This window comes from Seriola lalandi, unplaced genomic scaffold, assembly GCF_002814215.2.
Source record: "Seriola lalandi dorsalis isolate HSWRI2012SDOR001 ecotype SW California unplaced genomic scaffold, Sedor1 jcf7180002054945, whole genome shotgun sequence".
Taxonomy (NCBI): Eukaryota; Metazoa; Chordata; class Actinopteri; order Carangiformes; family Carangidae; genus Seriola; species Seriola lalandi.
The window spans coordinates 3,681,227-3,700,835 of NW_019525496.1; the positions used below are offsets into that span (position 1 = coordinate 3,681,227).

Genomic DNA, 19,609 nt, shown 5'->3' on the forward strand with positions numbered 1-19,609 from the left:
TTCCTGCTGCCAGACATGGTAATGTGGCATTTGCAACAGGTGGCTCCTATAAGGTCAGGGCACAGTGTGACTGTCACACCCCCCAAGGTCCAAATACCATGAGACAGGGCAACGGAGCCCACCCCCAAAAATCTCCAGGATCTTATTACCTGACCTTTTCCCTTCAGGATTGATTTATTTCCCTGGATTTTGAGAAAAATAAGAAAAGGAAGACATTTATTATATTTATTGTGAGAATTGAAAATATGGCTCATGTGGGACAGACAGAGAGAGAGTGCATCATATTTCTTCACAAACTTTCTCTGAAACTGCTCTCCTGTTTGTCTGAGTCACTATTTGATGCGATTATCTTGCTCCAGCTGCAGCATGCGCCATCACAGAAATGAGAAATAATTTATGGAAAACAGCACAGAGAAGTCACGCACATTGTTCAGAATACATTATGGCACAAAGAAACAGATCCACAGAGCAGATTTCAATAGCTGTGACCTCGGGTTAAAGAGACTGAACAGCCAGCTGAGGGCCACTCTGGCACATCCAAAAAAAAAAAAAGCACTTGCCATTATTAGTTGCTTGTCATAGACTGCAACCAGGATTTGTCTTTTTTTTTTTGTCCTTTCATAGTCGGTTTTAATCTTTTTATGTATTTAAGTCTTCATCCACTTGTTCTGTTGTGAAAAACATATGAAGTCAATGTCAAGCACTTTTTCTTCTCACTGTGCTGAACTCAGTAAATGCAATTTAAGAATGACACAGATGTGTTTCTATAAAATGCATTTTCTATATGCAAAAGTCAAATTTGAACAAACAACTGGTTTTAGTCAATTTGTGATAACTACCCTTCAAAGTGTGGACGGTTAACATTTTTCTTTCAAGACCTTTTCTTTTTTTTTTTACACTGAAAAGCAGCTTGTTCCAGATGTTTCAACGCAGTATTCATTATAGCATACAACATGTGAGAGTGTGAATTCCACATAATACCAGATATGAACAAGTTATTAACCAGAGGTGGGAGTAAGTCACACATGTGCAAGTCTCAAGCAAGTCACAAGTCATGTTATATAAAAATGTCATTTTGTCAAATTACTCTCAACATTAACAAAAACTGTTGCAGCTGCTTACACCTTATAAGTCTGACTGATAGTTGACATTTTGTGGTCATGTAGAGTCTGGAACTGTGACTGCAGCCGCCCACTGCTACAATTATTATTATTAGTCTTATTATTACCTCAGCTGAAGGAGGTTATGTTTTCATCTGTGTCTGTTTATTTTTACAAAACGTTCTGAACCAATTTGCACCAAACTTGGTGGAGGGATGGGGCATGAGCCGGGGGGGAGAACCCATTGAATGTTGGTGCAGATCTGGTTAAAGGGACGGATCCAGGAGTTTCTTTATCATTTTCTTTAGTGTGTAGGACTGTTTGGCCTTGGCGAAGGTATGCGCTCTACTGAGTGCCAATCCTAGTTATTACTATTACTATATATCTTTAAGTGGAACCTGCAATGTGCTACGTTTTCTTTCCTCCTGCAATCCTATTTTTGGACTCAGCCCCTCCCCATCGGAGCTGGTTTTGTGTGTTGGCCTCGGCTCAGTCTGCCACGTCCAAGTAGGTTGTCAGGTTTGTGGGCATCGCATTAGAAATCACCCAAGCATAATGTAACACCTCAACCCTAACCCTAAAAAAAAGTCAAGTCCTTTCGAGTCATCTGTCTCAAGTCTAATGAAAACCAAATTTAAATCAAGTCGAGTCTTTTATCAGTGTTGCTCAAGCAAATCTCAAGAGCTCAAATTTGTGACTTGTCTGACTTGAGTAATGTCATGTGACTGAAGCCCCACCTCTGTTATTAACATAGTGAGACTGTCTAATAGCCTGCTATGTATTTCATGTCTCAGATATTAACATGGATCTGTACTACAAAGTCACACCATGATGTGAAAAATGGAAGAAATGAACTGGATCAGCGTTGTAATCAGTTTTCACACAGAAACACGTCAGAAATGGCATGAGAAAAAAAACATGTGCACAATCAAGAGGAAGAGTCACAGGAGGTCAGATACAATCACAGGTGAAGGCAGCAGTTTCTTCTTTGCACAGTAAAAAGTCAGAGGCCTCGTGTTTAACTGCTACATGTTGCTGTAAGTGTTCAGCTGAAGAAGCCTGTTATTCAGGGCCTTATACAATGATTCTCCAAGCAGGACGGACGCCACCTGTTGCAGCCTTTTGAAGGTCTCAGTGACCTTCAGGCCATCCTGCATAACCAGCATCCCCCGACTCCCGGTCTCAGTAACCAGCTGCTTGGCCCAGTTTCCTGGCATCAGACACTGCACAGATACAGCCGTCCTCCTTCTCCACAGCGTTGACTACGTTGTAGAAATTGCTGGCCGTTTCTTGATGGTGTCCCAAAGCTTTCAGAGCCTCGATGACATTCTGCAGTGAAAAGAGAGGAGAGAGGGAGACTCGGGTGGCACGAAGACGGTGTCATGTGTTGCTCTATCAAACAAAGGCATCGAATGTTTTACCTTGTCAAAGTTGGGTTCAAACTTCAATGCATTTTGAGAGTCGACAAAAACAACCGGAGAGGCGATCGCCTCCTTAAGGCTCTTTCCAAACCAAAGGTGGTTCATGAGCGTCTAGAAGAGAGGCAGAACAATGCACTGTAGTCTGGCAGATGGGAAAGTGATGATTACAGAATGGATTATGGACACGGTGAAGACACTCGTGAAGGCAGCTCTTGCTATGACAACAGTAAGGAGCATTAGTCTGCATCAATTTATCTTAATGGCACTTAGTGTGATTGCCATGGACACGTTACCGAGGCAATCCCAGTCGTGATCATGCTCCCACCGGTCGATCCAATCACCAGCGTCTTTGACTGAGACTTCAGCACAGTGGGGGCCATGGAGGAGGGAGGCTGCTCCCCTGCGAACACAGCAAACGCCTTGACTGACAGGACACGCAGCTACAATTCAGACTCATCAGTGTGAGAGGAACAAGAAGAAAATGATTATAAATGCAATCAGCAGAGTGCTTTTGAATAACGGAGGGTGAAGGGCATTTATTCAACCCTCACATGTGACTTTACCTTTGTTCAACAGCTGACACCTGACAGTAGAGGAGGCTGAGGCCACATGGATGTTTCTCCCTCTCTATACATATCATCACCTCTTCTTAACATGCTGCATATTTTTAATAAAACAGGCCAAATGCTCAATAAATTGCTTCATCAACAAGTGAAAATCTAAACTTCTGAGACTATTTATTTTGTATGATTGCGTTTCTATAGTTTAGAGACATTAATACAGATTGAGTATTTTTTCATCATTTTTGAACAACTGAGGAACAAGCAGCTGGTAAACACAGACCCCACACAAACCACTGCTGTATGTGTCAATCAACCCATCTCACTCTTCACTTCGCTGACCTTGTTAAAACCCAAAATAAAATACAAAATACAGAAAGTACCATTAAGAATTTGTTATTATTACTCCAATTAAGAAAACACTCCCTGTATATTCCTTTTGTTTTTCCATATATGTCACCTGTAAGGGGATATTATTATTATATATTAGAATCACACATATACATCCTCTGGATATATGAAGATATAAGTTTATAACACATGAAATATACACAGTAAAATTTGTAATTTGTTGAGAATATTTATGTGATGAATTTTTCTACGGCATAACATGTTGCAACCATATATGTTAACAATATGTTTAATTTATATAGGCAAGTTTACTAAACTGAGATAGGCCCACATATAAAAATCCTATATGCCTAAACATGTTTTTCTTATTTATTTTAAACATGTCTATCTTTCCTTTCTGGGAAAGTGGTCTCAGACTTTTGGAGCCTACTGTATATACAGTAATATCAACATATACTGACAGGCATTTGGGATGGGTAAATATTTATGTAACATATGACACTGACATATGTACAATGTAAGCATACATAAACATATATTTGTATGGGCTGGACATATATGTCAATGCATGAAATTGTTCTAATTTCTAATAGGTTTCATATATAATTTTTACACATATGTTTTTATTTTATATGTAAATATATTTGATATGTGGATATTATTATGTATTATTATGTACATATAAAACATTTGCATATGTGTGAAAAGTTTTACTCCATTGTGACGTTTGGGGTCAGGCAGCTCATAGAGAGGGTTGAGTCCTTGTTACACACCCACAGACATCATGGACTTATTTTAGTAATGGGAGGGTGGTGCTGCCTAAGAAGTGATTTCAACACTAATCACGGATATAGAGCACGAGAAAATCCATTGTTCTTAACCATGTTTTACAGCTGACAGGTTAACATAATCAGTTTAGAAGCAATTCTTATAAAATTAGGAAAAGAGTATCAAACTGACAGAACAATGTGGAGTTTGAATTGTTAAAAGTCTCTCCAGGAGCCCAAGCAGAACAGTAAATGTGTCATAAGAAGTTACATTATATAAGGATCTTTGTTTGTTATCATGAACAATATCTGCTGCAAATTCTACTGATGGAGCTGCTCACTGGAGCCTTAGGAATTTCTACGTCTATGTTGTGTTCAATCCTTAGAAATCCTGGTTAAACAAGGAACAAAAAGTTACTCCGTGAATATAAAATTTTGTGTTACTATTGTGTTACTTGTTTTTAATGATTAATGAAAGTCATGCTGATGTGATTACCAGGAAAGATGTCGTCGACTCTTCCACAGAAGTCGGACAGCTCGTTGTTGAGGATGACTCCGGTGTTCGGAGAGAAGACCTTTGAGCCAAATCTGTGAAGGAAATACATTAAATAAACTGGATCGTGATGCTATGACACGGCAAAACCAACATTATTATTGTATGGTTAGTTTCTCACACTTTTCAGCTACTGACATGTGGTTGATGGTGCTGGTGACAGACACGGCAGAGCCGTCCTCAGCCAGCACAGACACGTGCGTGGTGCCCATGCTGTCCAGATACGGGGTGATGTTGTAGTACTGAGGATCGTGAGCCTTGTCGCTGCTGATCAAGCTCCGTATGTGGTCGGCGAAGCTGTCCTCTGTGAATTTCCTTGCCTTCCGCAAGAAGTGCAGAGCATTTAAAAAAACACACACATCACAAGAAAAAAAACAAACTTCAAAGGTAAAATTATGATCGTATTTACAAAGCAGAACTAAATTTGAAAAAGAATTGAATTCCATTTGAAATCTCTGAGTCCTTATTTTTGTACTCTCTGATTTGATTCAAACGTAGCGCTTATTCTTTTTCAAAATAACCAGGCCAATAGAAAGATGAAGAAAACAGAACAGTCGTCCAATAACCGGAGGGATTTCACAGGCTCTGGATGTAACTTACCTAACTATGGGCTTACAACACAAACACAACCATTTAATAAAACAGTGCAACAAGACACTGCTCAAAGTTACCTGCTGGCTTTTCAAACCTAATATACTGGTCAACACTCGTACCTTCCCCCACTCCAGGAGAGAGACACGCAAGCTAACATGATGCACACATGTCTCTTGGATCACCATGACAACACGGGGAGGGTTTACAGGAGGTGTTAGCTCATAAGGACTGTTGATGTGTTGATTGACACAGAGACACACCAGTCAGTGGGCGGAGGGTCTGCTTCACTGGGGCTGAGGATTAAACACTGAACAGTTCTTCGACTGTTATTAGCAACAGACTCGACTAAAAGCATTCGCTCAAGTGTTTGAGGGATTTGCACTTCCCTTGAGTCTTTCCATTTCATGCAGCTTTATAATTTCACCTCAGAGGGAGACATTGAACCTTAAACTACTTTTACTTGAGAGCATTAGTTACTTTGCAGATTCAGATTTCTCATATTTATACGAAGTGTATGATGAACTGTAGATCGAACCTCTTAACATTATACAAAGTAGATCCAGCTACAGTTATTCTGCAAAAGAAGTAGATTTATCTTTTGATGTTTTCAGTACATTTTCAAGATAAGACTTGTACTTTTATTTTATGTAACATTTTGAAAGCACTGGTTATAAGCCAGAACTAAACTTAAGTACTGAGGTAACGGTGATGTGTGCAGCAAGAGCATGTGTGAGTATGAGCACAAACGTTCAGAGCAGCGTTATATGATTCTTACTTCTTCTGAGCCGAACTGTTGATGGATGCGTTTCTTCAGTCCATTGGCAAACTTCAAAGCTTCAGCGTAGCGGTGATAAGCCAGAGTCTTTTGTTCACCTGTCAGAGACGCTGAATTCAGGCCGTATCCTGTAAATAAAAACACACTGGTTTGGTTTCTTTGCTTGTCAGTTTAGGTTAAGTGAATCCAACTTCCAAAGCTCAGCCTGGATCCTTTTCTGGCATGAAACAAAGAAACATATTCACATCGCCATTCAGTCTCCTCATGTGAGTTAACAACTCGTATATGTAATAACCAGTAAAAGCACTAATTCGGCTGTAGCCTATCTGTTGAACACATGAACACGGCTACCAAGATAGATGTGATTTGAGAGTGTAGCTGAGCAGCAGCTCTGCAGTCTGCGTTACAGCAGCAACCTTTCATGATGTTCAGGATGAGGCTGAGGATGACACCGCCTGCAGGGGGTGGAGGTATGTACATCTGGTACTCTCCCAGAGGAACAGCCCACGCATCAGTCACTGTAACTCTATACGACGCCAGGTCCTGCACCGTGAGCGTTCCTCCTGAGCACAGACATTGAAACAAATGGTCCTGCTCAGCAAAATGGAAGGAAAGCGCATCTGAGCTCCACATAATCAAGACTTTCAATGGATCCAGGCAGCTCACACCGCAGTCTGTGAGTGATCACTGCAGTGCTTCACAGACCCGATTGATTTGTTCATTTGTAATTAGATCAGTGTGCCAGGCAGAGATAGAAAATAGCTGGGAAAGAGAATATGATGAAACCCGTCTCACAATACCTGCCTCCTCTATGTCACGGATTAAATCCTCTGCTATTCTTCCCGTGTAAAAGGCGTCTGCCCCGTGATTCGCAATCATCTCAAAAGTCTCGGCCAGTTTCTCAAACTTCACTATATCACCAGTCTTCAGCAGGTTCCCCTCCTCATCCGAATACAACTTCCTAAAGGACAAATGCAGTGAGAGAAAATATAACTCAGATGTAGAAATGTGTAAATCATATAATGTTTCTGTGGGTGTGTCTCTCCCACCTTAGTGGCTGGGTCTGGTTCGTATCAATGTACGGGATGTATCGACCTTGGACTTGAGGGATAGGAAACCCTTCTCTGGCCAGCTGGATGGCCGGCTGGAAGAGGGTGGCCCACGGCAACTTCCCATAAAGCCTGTGGGCCTGTTCATAACCTCGGATTTCCCCTGGGACCCCAATCCACTGGCTTCCTGGATGGATAGGTCAGACATACATTTAATCAAGTTCTGTTTTTGAACAGTTTTGAGGTAGACTTCTTGAACTTGAGTTTTTTCCATTTTATGCAACAATATACTTTGACTACATTTCAGGAAAAAAGAAATTGTAATCTTTACTCCACTGATCTAACAGGTGAAATTGCTCGTTACATTTCAGATTAAGATTTTAAATTACAATAAAAACATACAATAAAATTTTGTGTACAAGAACTTACATTCATAATTCATTCTTAATTAACATTAATCATCTCACAACTCCCCAGATTTACCTTTGGAGGGGACCTGACCACCAAGTTGGAAACCACTGGACAAAACCGAACTGTATATAAAGCAGTTAAAACTACCTCCACCTAAAGCAACTACAGCTATAACATACTTTTTGTACATTAACTACTACTACTAAATACTACTATGTAATATTATTAATAATCTGATTATATATTTTAAATGAATTACTGCTGAAAAGATTTTCAGACTTGTGAATAATCTCTTTTAAACTGCTTTTTGTCATCTACATTGTTTCCAACAATTTATTTTATGATCAGCCTCTTTCATAACCTTATTCAATTTGGGTAAATTAGTTTATAAAAGTAACTAAATTATGTGTTAATGCAGATTGGTTTGTGTCATGAAATTCATATATATCAAGTATGTTGTATGTTTTTCTTGCTTGCTCTTGCTCTTGTGTCTGACTTTCACTTGATATGAAGTATTTTCACATTGATGTACTGGTACTTTAACTTAAGTTAAGGATCTGAGTACTTCTTTCTCCACTGAGGTAATGATGATAATGATAATAATCCTTTTATTTATGTAGCACCTTTCAAAAAAGGTGTTTTACAGTTAAAACAAATAATAAAATCCAGAACAAAAAAATAAGTTAAATAATTACAACAAATACCATTAATTAGATAAACGTGAGTTTCAAGAAAGAGACGCTGAGTTCCACCGCTGAGGTGTGTAGGTATAGTAGATAGGTAGATAGAAAGATAATGACTCTCATTATTTTTAGCTCTTGTTTGACTGGTTCTGTGTGTGTGTGTGTGTGTGTGTGTGTGTGTGTGTGTGTGTGTGTGTGTGTGTGTGTGGTCTTGGCTCAGAGTCAAAGTAGAAACAAAGATATTTGCATATCCAAGAAGGGACTGGTGGTATCTACAGCCCTGGACCTGACATAAATCTTTCAACTTTGTGCCCTTATATGGTAAGTGCAGCTCTCCGTGCTGAATACCTGGAAGGAAGGAGTCTGATATGAAGAGAAAAATGTTTGTCCCTGCTTCCTCATCATGCCCGAGCATAGTAACCCAGTAACCTAAAATCTAACACAACAGCCAGAGCAAGAGAAACGAGCAAGGCTCCCCACAAAGGAATCAAGAAGTGATCTTTATGTCAGAGCAGTCTGACCTGACACCAGCTGGAAGGTCTTGGGACAAGACTTCAGCAGGTCAGATTTAAACTTCCTGGGTACGGTCTCTCTGGAGTTGATGATTTTCACTTTACCTTTGAAAAAGGGGAGATGTTATCATTTAACTTTATTGGCAAATCTGGACACCGCAGCATTATTAGAGGGATGAATGAACGTGTCTGTTACCAGAATTGTCCATCACTGTGAATATGGACCCCCCTCCGATGCCCATACTCTGTGGGTTCATGACGGAGGTGCACAGCAGTGCAGCAATGGCGCCATCTACCGCTGAGCCTCCTCTCTGAAGGATGTCCCTAGAAGATGTCACACGTTAATCATAAACAAAACTCTACTTTGATTCCGAGTTGAAAGGTGTTACAACCAGTAAAAGGAGCGTGATACAATAAACTGTACTCTTCTTATAGTTTTGTAAGTGCAGACAAACAACAATACAAACAGCTGATTTATAGCGTTTTGAATTTGAAGGTAAGGTTGCTCTAAGAAATAAAATAAAAAAGTTTAAGTCCAAAAGTTGTCTCCCTGAAAACAGACCGTGCTGGTTGTGCGTAATGTGCGTAATTCACAACCATCTTACAGACCTGAACAAAGTGAATGATCCATGCCATGCCATTAGAAAAGTGTCACTCACCGTCCAATCTCTGAACATTTTCCAGAGTCTGCGGCCACTGCAGCACTAGAGAAAGTATCAGCTGGACACTTGCGCCTCACAAGCAAAGCGACACACAAAATTACAGCAACCACGCAGAGCAGCGTCAGCGCGCAACAGGTGTACACCCGCGCCTTTGACCTCGCCATGGATGTATCTGCCAGATGTTTCTGCGGGGATCATTAAAAGTTCATCTCACTTTTATAGTTTGTCTCTTCTGAAATATCTCAACTTCACTGAATGACTGACTGACTGACTGAGTGGGGGCCCGGTTGCCCCGTCAAAAGGGGCGTGCACCAGACAGCCTGGCTCCGCCCTCCGCCCGTAGCGAGATAAGAGAGGAATGAAACTTGTGGCGCATCTGTTTAGTCATGAGTGTTAACCTCAAAACATGCCTCTGCAATCAAAGACGACCGACTGTACACTTGTTGCGCACTCACGCTGCTCTGCTTGGTTGCTATGACTGTGTATTGCTGAACTCAGGTAACAGCTGGCAGGTGTGAGTTGTAGGCAAGCTCCACGGATCAGATCAAGTGTAAATGTGCTATAAGCGATCCAGATGAAAAGTCTCCACCTTTACTGTGAGTGTTCATCATCTCCGAAATTGGTCTTTGAATCCACTGACAAACTTATTTATGTTTTTCAGGGGTGTGATCCAAAAATGAAATTGGATCACTTAGCTGGGGAAAACATGTTTTTACATAATTTCCAGGCTCCAGATTTGAGGAGAATTTGTTGTTTTTTTCTCCTCAGCAAAGCTCCAGATTACTCCGTTAAAATCAGATTCTTGTAACAGAGCCGGCATGAGGGAGCAAACCTTACCTTTTCATCATTCCTCATTTATGGTTAAGAATATGAATATATTCCCTGAGTTGCCCCCTGCTGAGCCAACAGCTTTAAGGTAAAAAAAAATTAATTAAACTAAATTAAATTTTAAAAAAGTTTGTTCAATAACCAGCTTTACTGGTGCTGAACAGATGTAAAACAGAGCTTATCCTCCTAACAGACCAGTCAGGGCATGTCATGATGTTATCTTATTATGTTGCTGTGCGAGTTTTCATTTTCCCGCCCCAAATAAAAAAACAAGAAGGTCCGACTGCAGACTTTAGTCTACTATTGGAAAAAACAGGTCTGAGAGCCGGTGGGAGAGGGTGTGTGTGTGGGGTGTGTGTGTGTGTGTGTGTGTGTGTGTGTGTGTGTGGTGTGTGAGTGTGTGAGTGTGTGTGTGTGTGTGTGTGGGGTGTGTGAGTGTGTGAGTGTGTGTGTGTGTGGTGGTGGTGGGGGGGGGCAGTTGGACTGTTCTAGGAAAAATTTCTTAACCGTGTTTTGTCCTAAACCATCAACATCAAGCCGCTGCTCTGCGACCGCTGCGGGCGAAATCTTGACAAGCTGCAATGCATCCTGGGAAATGCTGTCTGCAGTTGTGTCAACCAGTAGTCGCTAGGCGAGCCATGAGACATACGGAAGAAGGCTTTCAGATGTGTCAAGTCAACCGAAGGTAATAAGAGCTGTACCGGATGTAAGGTAACTGACTTCAAAGTAAAAGAAGAGACAACAGTGAGTTTATTTAAAAATAATCTCTAGGCTTTTATTAGTGCTGCAGCTAACGATTATTGTCATTGTCTGTTAATCTGCCAGTTATTTTCTTAATTAATCAATTAATCGTTTTGTTTATGAATTGTAGGAAAATATTCACAGTCACATCAGTTCAAATCCCACAGTATTCACTTTAATATCATGTTTGACAATGAAAAGTATCAAATCCTTTTCCTTGATGACTGACTGAAATAAAGAATCAATTATCAAAATAGTTGCAGGTGAATTTTCTGTTGAATGACTAATCAAGTAATCAGTCAAGCTGTTTAGCTGCAGCACACAGGTATAGAGGGAAAAATTTTGTGTTAAACCTTCTCAGTGGAATAATTACAGAGCAGTAATTAAGTCCAGCGTCTTGGAAAAACCTGAAAACAAATTTAGCATGAAAACAAAAAATATGTTTATGTGGTTCCATTTTCTGCAGACGGCTGCGGATCAGGTGAGTGCGACATCACCCTGTGGTTTCTCACTCAGGTGTTCAGTCCCAGTCACATAGCTTGGCCACTCAGGCCCTAAAACTGATCACATTTCGAATCAAGGCAGCCGGAGCAGTGGCCTGTTTTAAACCTGAACGTGGGCAACAAAGTTGGATTCCCCTCCAGCTTTCATCCCAGGTAAAGTTGGAGGTGAATCCGTGCTGATGTAAACAATCGAGTCGACACGAGCCAGAACAAATCTGTGTCATTGTCCCAGTGACACAGTTACTAAAAAAATCAGGGGACACTCCTTCAACTCCACAACTCAGCCTGTGAAAACAGTTGTATGATGTGTTCTGTGGCTAAGGAAGGAGCGTTTAAAAGTCTGACAAAATAATCACCAGGGTTGTTTTGAGACTGAGATGTATTTGACAGTAAAGCTGCATTATAACGTGGGGATGGGGTTTGCAAGGTGGGGGCATTTTATATGGCAGATGCAAGATGCTATTAAGCTTGATTGTGGGAATTGTAAGATTCAGTGTTTGAGGCTTAAGCCATTTTAGGGACTAAAAGTTTTGCCTCTTCTAGTTTGATTTTGACCATTTTGTTATTTTACAATCTGTCTCTTTTTTTTTCTTCTTTTTTTTTTACTGGAGGTTGTTGCACCATGGTCTTGTATGGAGGTGGGAGGAGTTTGGAGTTCAAGCATTTCTGCTTTTTTTGCAGATTAATTTCACCGTCTTCACCTAGACGCTTATTTTGAAATGTGTACCCGGAAACACTTGCATATTCCTGCGGGTGCTTGACGCTGGGTGCCTTCCCCTGGTGGAGCTTGAGTATTTACAACAATATTATCTGAAGCCTGTCCGCCGCTGCTGTCCACCACAGACAGGCAGACAGCGAGTCACACCGTCGCTACGGCAGCTTTGGGTTTTTTTTCCTCCCAGTCATACGATGGGTGTCTCTTCCAGTTAGGACTTCTTTTGTGCATTTTCCTATAATGTTGGCAAGTGATATCCGTCTACCGTGTGCACTGCAGTGGTGCGCAGCTTCGCCTGGAGAAACACCTGTGCGCCTCTCCTCTCCACTGGCCACAGTCATGAATGTTGAGTAGGTATGGACGCACTCCTGTGCACGAATCAACGCACCAAACAGCCACGTAGCTCCAGGCAGGGACACATGAGCTCGGTTACCGCGACCTGCTTGTTTGCCGTATAGCTTATTGAACGTTACAGCTCATCAATATCGTGATCATCAGTTTGTATGGCAGCTTGGCCCTGGTGGCAGCAGCTCTAGCAGGAGAATAGTGCAGTATTGGAGGAATAATGCATGGTGTGTGTGTGTGTGTGTGTGTTTTGGATGGCTTCATGGTTGGGTTTGATGGTCAGTCCATCCTAAGAGCAGCGGGAGTGTGTGGGGGATGTGGGGGCGTCTTGATGCTGTCAGACAGGATGTAGGGGAGGATCTATTGGAGCAGGATTACCCGACCATTTTTGGTGAGGGCGCATCGTGGACTTCTGATCACTGTTGACGCATTGCACTCCTCGCGTTTTGGCTGCTGGACCATTATCATTATATAATCATTCTCATGTAATCCAATCTTCTGTTGTTTTTTGTTTTTTTTACTTAGGCAGCATACGATTACACAGTCTACAGCTCGCCCCCTCCCTCCCCCTGAGGATCCATTTATGCAGCTCCTGCTGAGCAACCTATGAATGCCAATTATAAATGTGGGTGGGTATCAACACTGTTTACGTTTACATAATTCACTGTTTAGGGCGCGCGCGTGTGTGTGTGTGTGTGTGCGTGCGCGTGGTGGGCCAAAAAAGACAAAAGGGTTTTGGATTTGTGTTAAATGCAGCTATGTGCCCATGACTCATGATTTTACACAGTGCAGCACAGGGGTGTGTGTGTGTGTGTGTGTGTGTGTGTGTGTGTGTGTGTGTGTGTGTGTGTGTGTGTGTGCGTGCGTGCGTGTGCGTGCGCGCACGCACTCGGGTGCAGTCACTTTGAAGTCCACAGTGTGTGGGTGAGTTTCAGCAGGTGTGTTTTACATATGCTGCACACAAGAGGAGAATTTGCTGTCAAACTCTGACGAGGAATTTATCTTTCACAGACACAAAGCAAAGAGTGAGGACGCCTGCATCAGATGAACTCCCTCTGCGAGCGAACACATTCACATTGAACAGAGTTTGGAGCCTGAATATCAATCGCTGCTTTGTCCTGATGTCACTTACAGCATCCTCTTCTCTTTCTCATCCCTCTCTCTCTCCTTCTGTCTTTGTTTTTCAGAGAACAGAGAACCCTAAGGTGCGGTGTCTGTCTGCATTTGTCTGAGAGAGTGAGAGAGGGAGCAGCACAAATACCGCACAGCCAGACATCATGCAAGGAGAAACCTTCCCTCGCTGCAGAGTGCTGAAATGTTAGGACTGAAGAGCGAGGGTGTCAGATCTAATCAGCAGACTGTTTACAATAGGGGCAGCGATAAGAGCTGCTCAACACTAGACTCACTAACACCCCGTGTGTGGTTTAAGGCCCCTTTCAATCACGATCAGGAAAATCAAGAAAAGACGTGTTAGCTCATCTTTCATCAGCGCTCCCCCCCCCCTCCTGTCAGAATCAGCAATCCAGAGAGGAGGCGAGATGGAGTGGTCACTAGAGAGTGTGAGGGAGATGGTGGCTGGAGGGATGCAGTCTATACGGGAGTGTGAGATCTGTGCTTTTGCCATAGCCATGTGTGTGCTGCTGCTGTTTATGTGGTATTGTTACAGGGTGGGCCGGGAGCACGGATCCAGCCCCTTGCGTGGGAGGTATCTGGCTGGGCCCGGCCGGATCGGAGGGGTGGTGGGGGGCTTCATGAGTTCAGACTGTCGCGGCAGGGGCAAAGGGAAACACGGATCAATGCTAGAGGAGCAGAACGGCTTTGCTTTCTGCCAGTCGTCAGAGTGTTTCCGCTGCACCAGCGCTGGGGAAAGCCTGAACCAGAGGCTCTATCACAGCCTGCAGGATTACGCCAAGCGCTACACCTGGTCAGGTATGGGCCGGGTGCATAAAGGGGTCCGCGATCAAGGCCGATACCTCAACAGCCGACCAACCATCCAGCGGCCAGAGGTCTTCTTCCTCCCCGACCTGCCGTCAGCCCCTTTCTTCTCCAGGGAAGTGCAGAGACACGACGTGGAGCTGCTGGAGCAGAGCTTCCCCGCACTTCTGGCCGAGTTTGAGAGCATCTACCACCAACCGCCGGCCCGCAGCGGCTCCTCCCTCCCGCCAGGGTGGAAAGCCAACAGCACTCCTCGTGGGCAGTGGTGGACCTACTACCTGGTCAACCAAGGCACCCCTCTGGTTCTGAATGTCAGGAGATGCCCGCGGGCGTGGAGGGTGCTGGGACAGCTGCGCACCTTCATCGCCAACAACGTGTTTGGCAACGCCTGCTTCTCCGTGCTGACGCCTGGAGCCCTGATCACTGAGCATTACGGTCCAACAAATGTCAGGCTGCGCTGCCACCTGGGTAAGAGAGTGAAGTGTGGAGTGAGCTGAAACTGATTCAGCCATGTGATGTGTGTGGCTCTATGGGTACTGAACTCAACACAACAGCAGATGATTTCAGTAAGAAGCATATTTAAGTAGAGGAGAGGAGCAGCCCGGCGAATCAGCTGCTGTAGTTTTTAGACCGAGATCCTGAATCCTCTCGAGCGATGGAGCCTCATGGATGAAATTTTCAGGCAAATGCAAAAAAATTCCATTTGTTTTCGCTGCACCTGAGGCTTTTGATTCTATTTCCATTTGTACTCTGTGAGACGGCTATAAATAGTAATGTCCATTGTTGTGTAGGCAGGATGCTGTAAAACGGCATACTATAATGATACAGGATGCTTTAAGAACAGAACATTTTGTGTGGGATGTGTCACCTGGGAGGTTGGTTAGCAACACAAAATGTTTCTAAATGCCTTGTATGCAGTAAGTGGACTTGTGTGTTTTTTTGTTTTTTTCTCCCGGCAGGTCTCAGAGTGCCCCCTTCCTGTGAGCTTGTTGTTGGTGGAGAGCCACAGTGCTGGTCTGAGGGCAGCTGTCTGCTTTTTGACGACTCCTTCCTCCACAGGGCTTTTCACGAGGGTAAGAAGGGATTTAAAATTGAATATTTTATTGCACTCGCTCCCTTTTTATTTATTCCTTGAAGGAGGATTGACCTAAAAAACGGTATAATCCAATATCGCTTAGGGAATTGGAGAGCCTTTTCATTATGAGTCTGATATGGATTTCAGTTCAAGACCGTGGGGTTCTTGATTTTTTTTCTGCCTCTTATGTTTCTATGTGTGTCTGTGTGTGTGTGTGTGTGTGTGTGTGTGTGTGTGTGTGTGTGCATGTGTGTGTGTAGGTGGCGCAGAGGACGGCCCCAGGGTGGTCTTCATGGTGGACCTCTGGCACCCCAACGTGGCCGCTGCAGAGAGACAAGCCTTGGACTACATTTTTACTCCGGGCCGTTTAGAGGACAAGGAAGGGAAATAGGTGTGAGTGAGAAACCATGTCCAAGCGAGAGACAGATGGCCTTTAGGGAAGTGTATGTAGGATGGGGGAGCGACTCTTTTTCTGCCTCCAGACCAGCTCTCACATTCACTGTGTACATATTCTCCGGCTCGTACAGTATCTCTCATAACTCTTCTTAGCAGATGACTAAACATTGGGCCTCTTTTATCAGCCATGTTCATGTTTCTGCCTGCGTGGTAACAGACAGCCACACTTGAAAGTATTTACTTCCATTTTTTTAAAACATAGCAGGCGCACTATTGTTGATGCAGCCATTTTATTAGTTTGGATTAATACCATGGCAGTGACATTTTAGGTTATTTTATTTGAAATCACTGACTGTTCTGTGAATTTACACATAAATGAGTGATTTATTTGTTCCAGCAAATATATTTTTCCTCTAACTTTGGACCGAATTTATTTCTGTCCAAGATTTGGATCATGACAGATTTAGTTTGGCTGCTGCTTGAAACAGTTCAACAGGTTGCTGGTAGTGAGCAAATTACACTACAGATGTGATAAATGAGTCGTAGCGAGCCGAACAATAATGTGTCACACTCTCGCTGTTACACATAAAAAGTTCCACAGGCCAACCTATTCTATTAGCTATGAATGAGCTGGAGTCACTTGAGTAAGCGTTTTACGGGCCCCCAAACTCTCCCCAGACTTTAGAGACACAACACAAACACACATTACTTTACACTTAACATCGAACACATCTTTACTGATTCTTTTACACCTGCTGTAACACCTGCATACATTTCCGCAAGGGCTAAGAAATTTGATCATTCAACTTTTTTTGATGTTCCTCAACACATCCAGTCCCACTTCAAATTCAAATTTTCGACTTTTTTAAGTTTTGATGAACGACCCGGCGCTCTCCCGCCTCAAGAATGTTGTCATATTTTCAGTGATTGTAGAATCCATTATGATTCATGTAACGTCACAGCAAAAGTGATGCTAAAAGGAACCACTGCCAGAGCACTGGTGGGTTTTCTGTGGAAAAGGTTCTGATAGGCACATTGAGTCAATGACGAGGTCATTAATTGAGCCACACTGGGATGTTTCTCGGTGAGTTACAGGTTGCACAGTTTAGATTTTCTGACATTCTGACTGAACTGGCGACTGTTTCTAGATAAATAAACCGCATGCATTGCAGACAGTGGTACGTCGTTGAGGCGAACAGATTCATCCACATGTGGTTTGATAACCGAGGTCCAATGTCCACCATGACGTGAATGTTTACAGACGCAGCTAATGTCTCTGTCACGACTCCTGCCGGTGTGGTAGTTTATTGTGCTCCCCTTCGAAAATCAGTCCTGCTTTCACAAGACATGGTTAGAGAAGCACATTTTTAGGTCAAATAGTGTGAGCCGGCCTGTGCTGTAACACTGGAGATGAAGTGTTTTTGGTAAATTTACTAAACTCTTGTAATTTGGTTGTATTTGATATCAGGTTTGTATTTCTGTAAATAGGGTTGAGGTAACAAACCGAGCAGTCTGAGATGTTTTGAAATGATTGTCTTCAATGCTATAACTATTGTGTTGTCTTGATTTACAGCTAAAGTGATTGCACTTCATTCTCTGAAAAGCCAACCATGAAAATCATTTTGATAGATTCAATTTGTAGATTCTGTAAAATGTTTATGAAGTATTATCTCTGTTGTTCTGTGATGTTTTTTTATGTTGTCACTCTGTAATTTGGCCGAGCCATATGGTATCCATTATTAAAAAGCCACAATCCTTAATTCTCCCACAGCACTTCATGGATATATGTGCACAGTCTAAAGGGTAGTGAAAATTAATCTTCAGCAGCTTTACTAGTCCATCGCAATTCAAGATAATCATCTATAATGTTTACAAAAGTATGATCATCACTTACAAGCTGTTTACAACACGAGACGACACTGACACTCACATTGAGCTGTCCATGATTAGGGTTCAAATCAAGAGTGCTGTCAATCCACTTTAGAGTACGAAAACTGTCATTCCCAAAGCATTTGCTTTACATATACAGTATATGACGGGACAACCATTTTGTTTACATTTGGATTAATGATTTGTCCTTTAACACATTCTTGTGTGGATTTTGAACAGTATTTCTGTACATTTAATAAATGGTCGAGTATCTTATTTAACCAGCTGTTGTCAGAAGTGTCACTTTTACACAGATATCACAGATGTGAAACAAGAGATGGACTAATCACAGCATGAGATTTTACTGCTGAATGAGCCGTTTCAGAAGGAGAAAGACTTATTCACAATACCATACCACCCTCTCCACAACATTGTGGCAGGACAGAGAAGCAGCTGCAGCAAACTGCGCTTGCAGAACAGAGAGGTTCAGGAGATCCTTTGTTCCCACTGCCATCAGGCTACACAACAACTCAGACAAAGGAAGTGGACCAATTTTACTGTATTATATTTATGTTTATTATTTATCATTAACTATTATTATTAATATTATAATATTATTATTACTAATGAGCTGCTGGGCTTGAATTTCCCTTAGGGGATAAATAAAGTCTATCTATATCTATCTATCTATATGAAGCAAGGGGACAAGATACATTGTGTCGCCTATTTTCAGCCAGATGCAGTTTTATAGCAGTGGCACTGGGAGGTGTGGGCATGCTCTGATGTTGTCACTGCTCTGTTTTCTCACAGCAGTTTTCTCCTATCAGACCGGTATCGCCTCTGGAAGAAACGAAGGCAGCAGCACTAAAAATGCTGAGGCAATAGTAAAATCATGTTAAATAAAAACAGCAGTGTCATCGTTACTTGTAAGTTCATGGCTTCATGAGGAACATACGCACAGGTTGATACTTCTGTCGAGGAAGGGGATTCAAACACAAATCAGCATCTTTCACTGGGAGTCATGGATTCTGTAAAGGTGCATTCGAGCGTCCACATCTGTCGGCCTGTGGCTTTCATGGATGAAGGCACATGTTGATGTGAGGTTGATACCAATAATAACCCATAACTCATGTATAAAGACCTTAGTGTTGATGTGTATAGACTACATGTTCTTTTGTTACAATGTGACAGCTCCTGAATTATTAAAGCAGACTGTAGCAGTTACTGTTACATCACTGCTTTGTATCCAGACTGGGTGAAGCTCTGTGAGTTTGAGTGAGCATGGTGGGAGGGAGTAACGATTTAAAGCTCACACAGAGACACGTGTCTGCAGAGGGATTATACTTTGAGTGATATGCATTAACATCAATAATTCATAATAAATAATCAGCCACAGGTGTACAAATGTAATAAAATGTGTCTCTTTTATAAGCCACAGCTGTGTGGGGATTAGCTGCAGTGGGATCCAGGGACCTCTAGGTGTAGCTGATGGGGTCTTATATGGGCCCCAGACAAAGTGAAGAATTGTTTAATATCATTTTAATTTCATTCAAATGACATGATATGAAATGAAATACAGACAGAGACACAACAGCATGACCCCTGTGAAATCCAGTAGTTTGTGTTCACTTGACTTTTGGACATTTGGGGATATTTTTATTAGTAGTTTAATTCAATAGGATGAAATGGGTCCATTAAGACAGAAAAACACTAAGTATTATACTGTCTCTGATGCCAAACCAATATCTGTGACCACACAAACCA

The 19,609-nt window shown here is 42.3% G+C and overlaps 2 protein-coding genes across 10 annotated transcripts; one reads left to right on the forward strand and one right to left on the reverse strand.

Moving 5' to 3' along the window:
- Nucleotides 1-211: 211 nt before the first annotated feature.
- On the reverse strand, nucleotides 212-9,716 carry ggt5a (gamma-glutamyltransferase 5a). Its single transcript, XM_023394168.2, has 12 exons — nucleotides 9,436-9,716; nucleotides 8,973-9,100; nucleotides 8,786-8,881; nucleotides 7,171-7,357; nucleotides 6,922-7,082; nucleotides 6,538-6,684; nucleotides 6,122-6,249; nucleotides 4,891-5,072; nucleotides 4,696-4,787; nucleotides 2,815-2,921; nucleotides 2,522-2,632; nucleotides 212-2,429 (listed from the first exon to the last, which is right to left on the reverse strand). The coding sequence occupies exons 1-12, from the start codon at nucleotides 9,600-9,602 to the stop codon at nucleotides 2,283-2,285; spliced, it is 1,653 nt and encodes a 550-aa protein (XP_023249936.1). The 5' UTR covers nucleotides 9,603-9,716; the 3' UTR covers nucleotides 212-2,282.
- Nucleotides 9,717-10,759: 1,043 nt separating this feature from the next.
- On the forward strand, nucleotides 10,760-18,126 carry asphd2 (aspartate beta-hydroxylase domain containing 2). 9 transcript variants are annotated; one of them, XM_087170355.1, is made up of 5 exons: nucleotides 10,760-10,951; nucleotides 13,096-13,199; nucleotides 13,758-14,973; nucleotides 15,465-15,578; nucleotides 15,841-18,126. In XM_087170355.1, exons 3-5 carry the CDS (start codon nucleotides 14,109-14,111, stop codon nucleotides 15,969-15,971), a joined length of 1,110 nt encoding a protein of 369 aa, XP_087026481.1. In that variant the 5' UTR covers nucleotides 10,760-10,951; nucleotides 13,096-13,199; nucleotides 13,758-14,108; the 3' UTR covers nucleotides 15,972-18,126. The 9 variants fall into 9 exon arrangements, with proteins under 9 accessions (XP_087026481.1, XP_087026484.1, XP_087026480.1 ...); XM_087170354.1 differs by lacking the exon at nucleotides 10,760-10,951 and adding an exon at nucleotides 12,216-12,579; XM_087170357.1 differs by lacking the exon at nucleotides 10,760-10,951 and adding an exon at nucleotides 12,216-12,579 and having other exon boundaries at nucleotides 13,096-13,195.
- Nucleotides 18,127-19,609: the final 1,483 nt, after the last annotated feature.

Bases quoted from the DNA above. Each gene is read 5' to 3' on its own strand.
- ggt5a (XM_023394168.2), bottom strand. From the start codon at position 9,602: ATGGCGAGGTCAAAGGCGCGGGTGTACACCTGTTGCGCGCTGACGCTG. The intron at 9,101-9,435 runs GTGAGTGACACT...GACATCTTCTAG, and splicing joins AAATGTTCAGAGATTGGACG to GGACATCCTTCAGAGAGGAG. The intron at 2,633-2,814 runs GTAACGTGTCCA...CCTCTCTTCTAG, and splicing joins TCACGACTGGGATTGCCTCG to ACGCTCATGAACCACCTTTG.
- asphd2 (XM_087170355.1), top strand. From the start codon at position 14,109: ATGGAGTGGTCACTAGAGAGTGTGAGGGAGATGGTGGCTGGAGGGATG. The intron at 14,974-15,464 runs GTAAGAGAGTGA...TTCTCCCGGCAG, and splicing joins CAGGCTGCGCTGCCACCTGG to GTCTCAGAGTGCCCCCTTCC. The intron at 15,579-15,840 runs GTAAGAAGGGAT...GTGTGTGTGTAG, and splicing joins CCACAGGGCTTTTCACGAGG to GTGGCGCAGAGGACGGCCCC.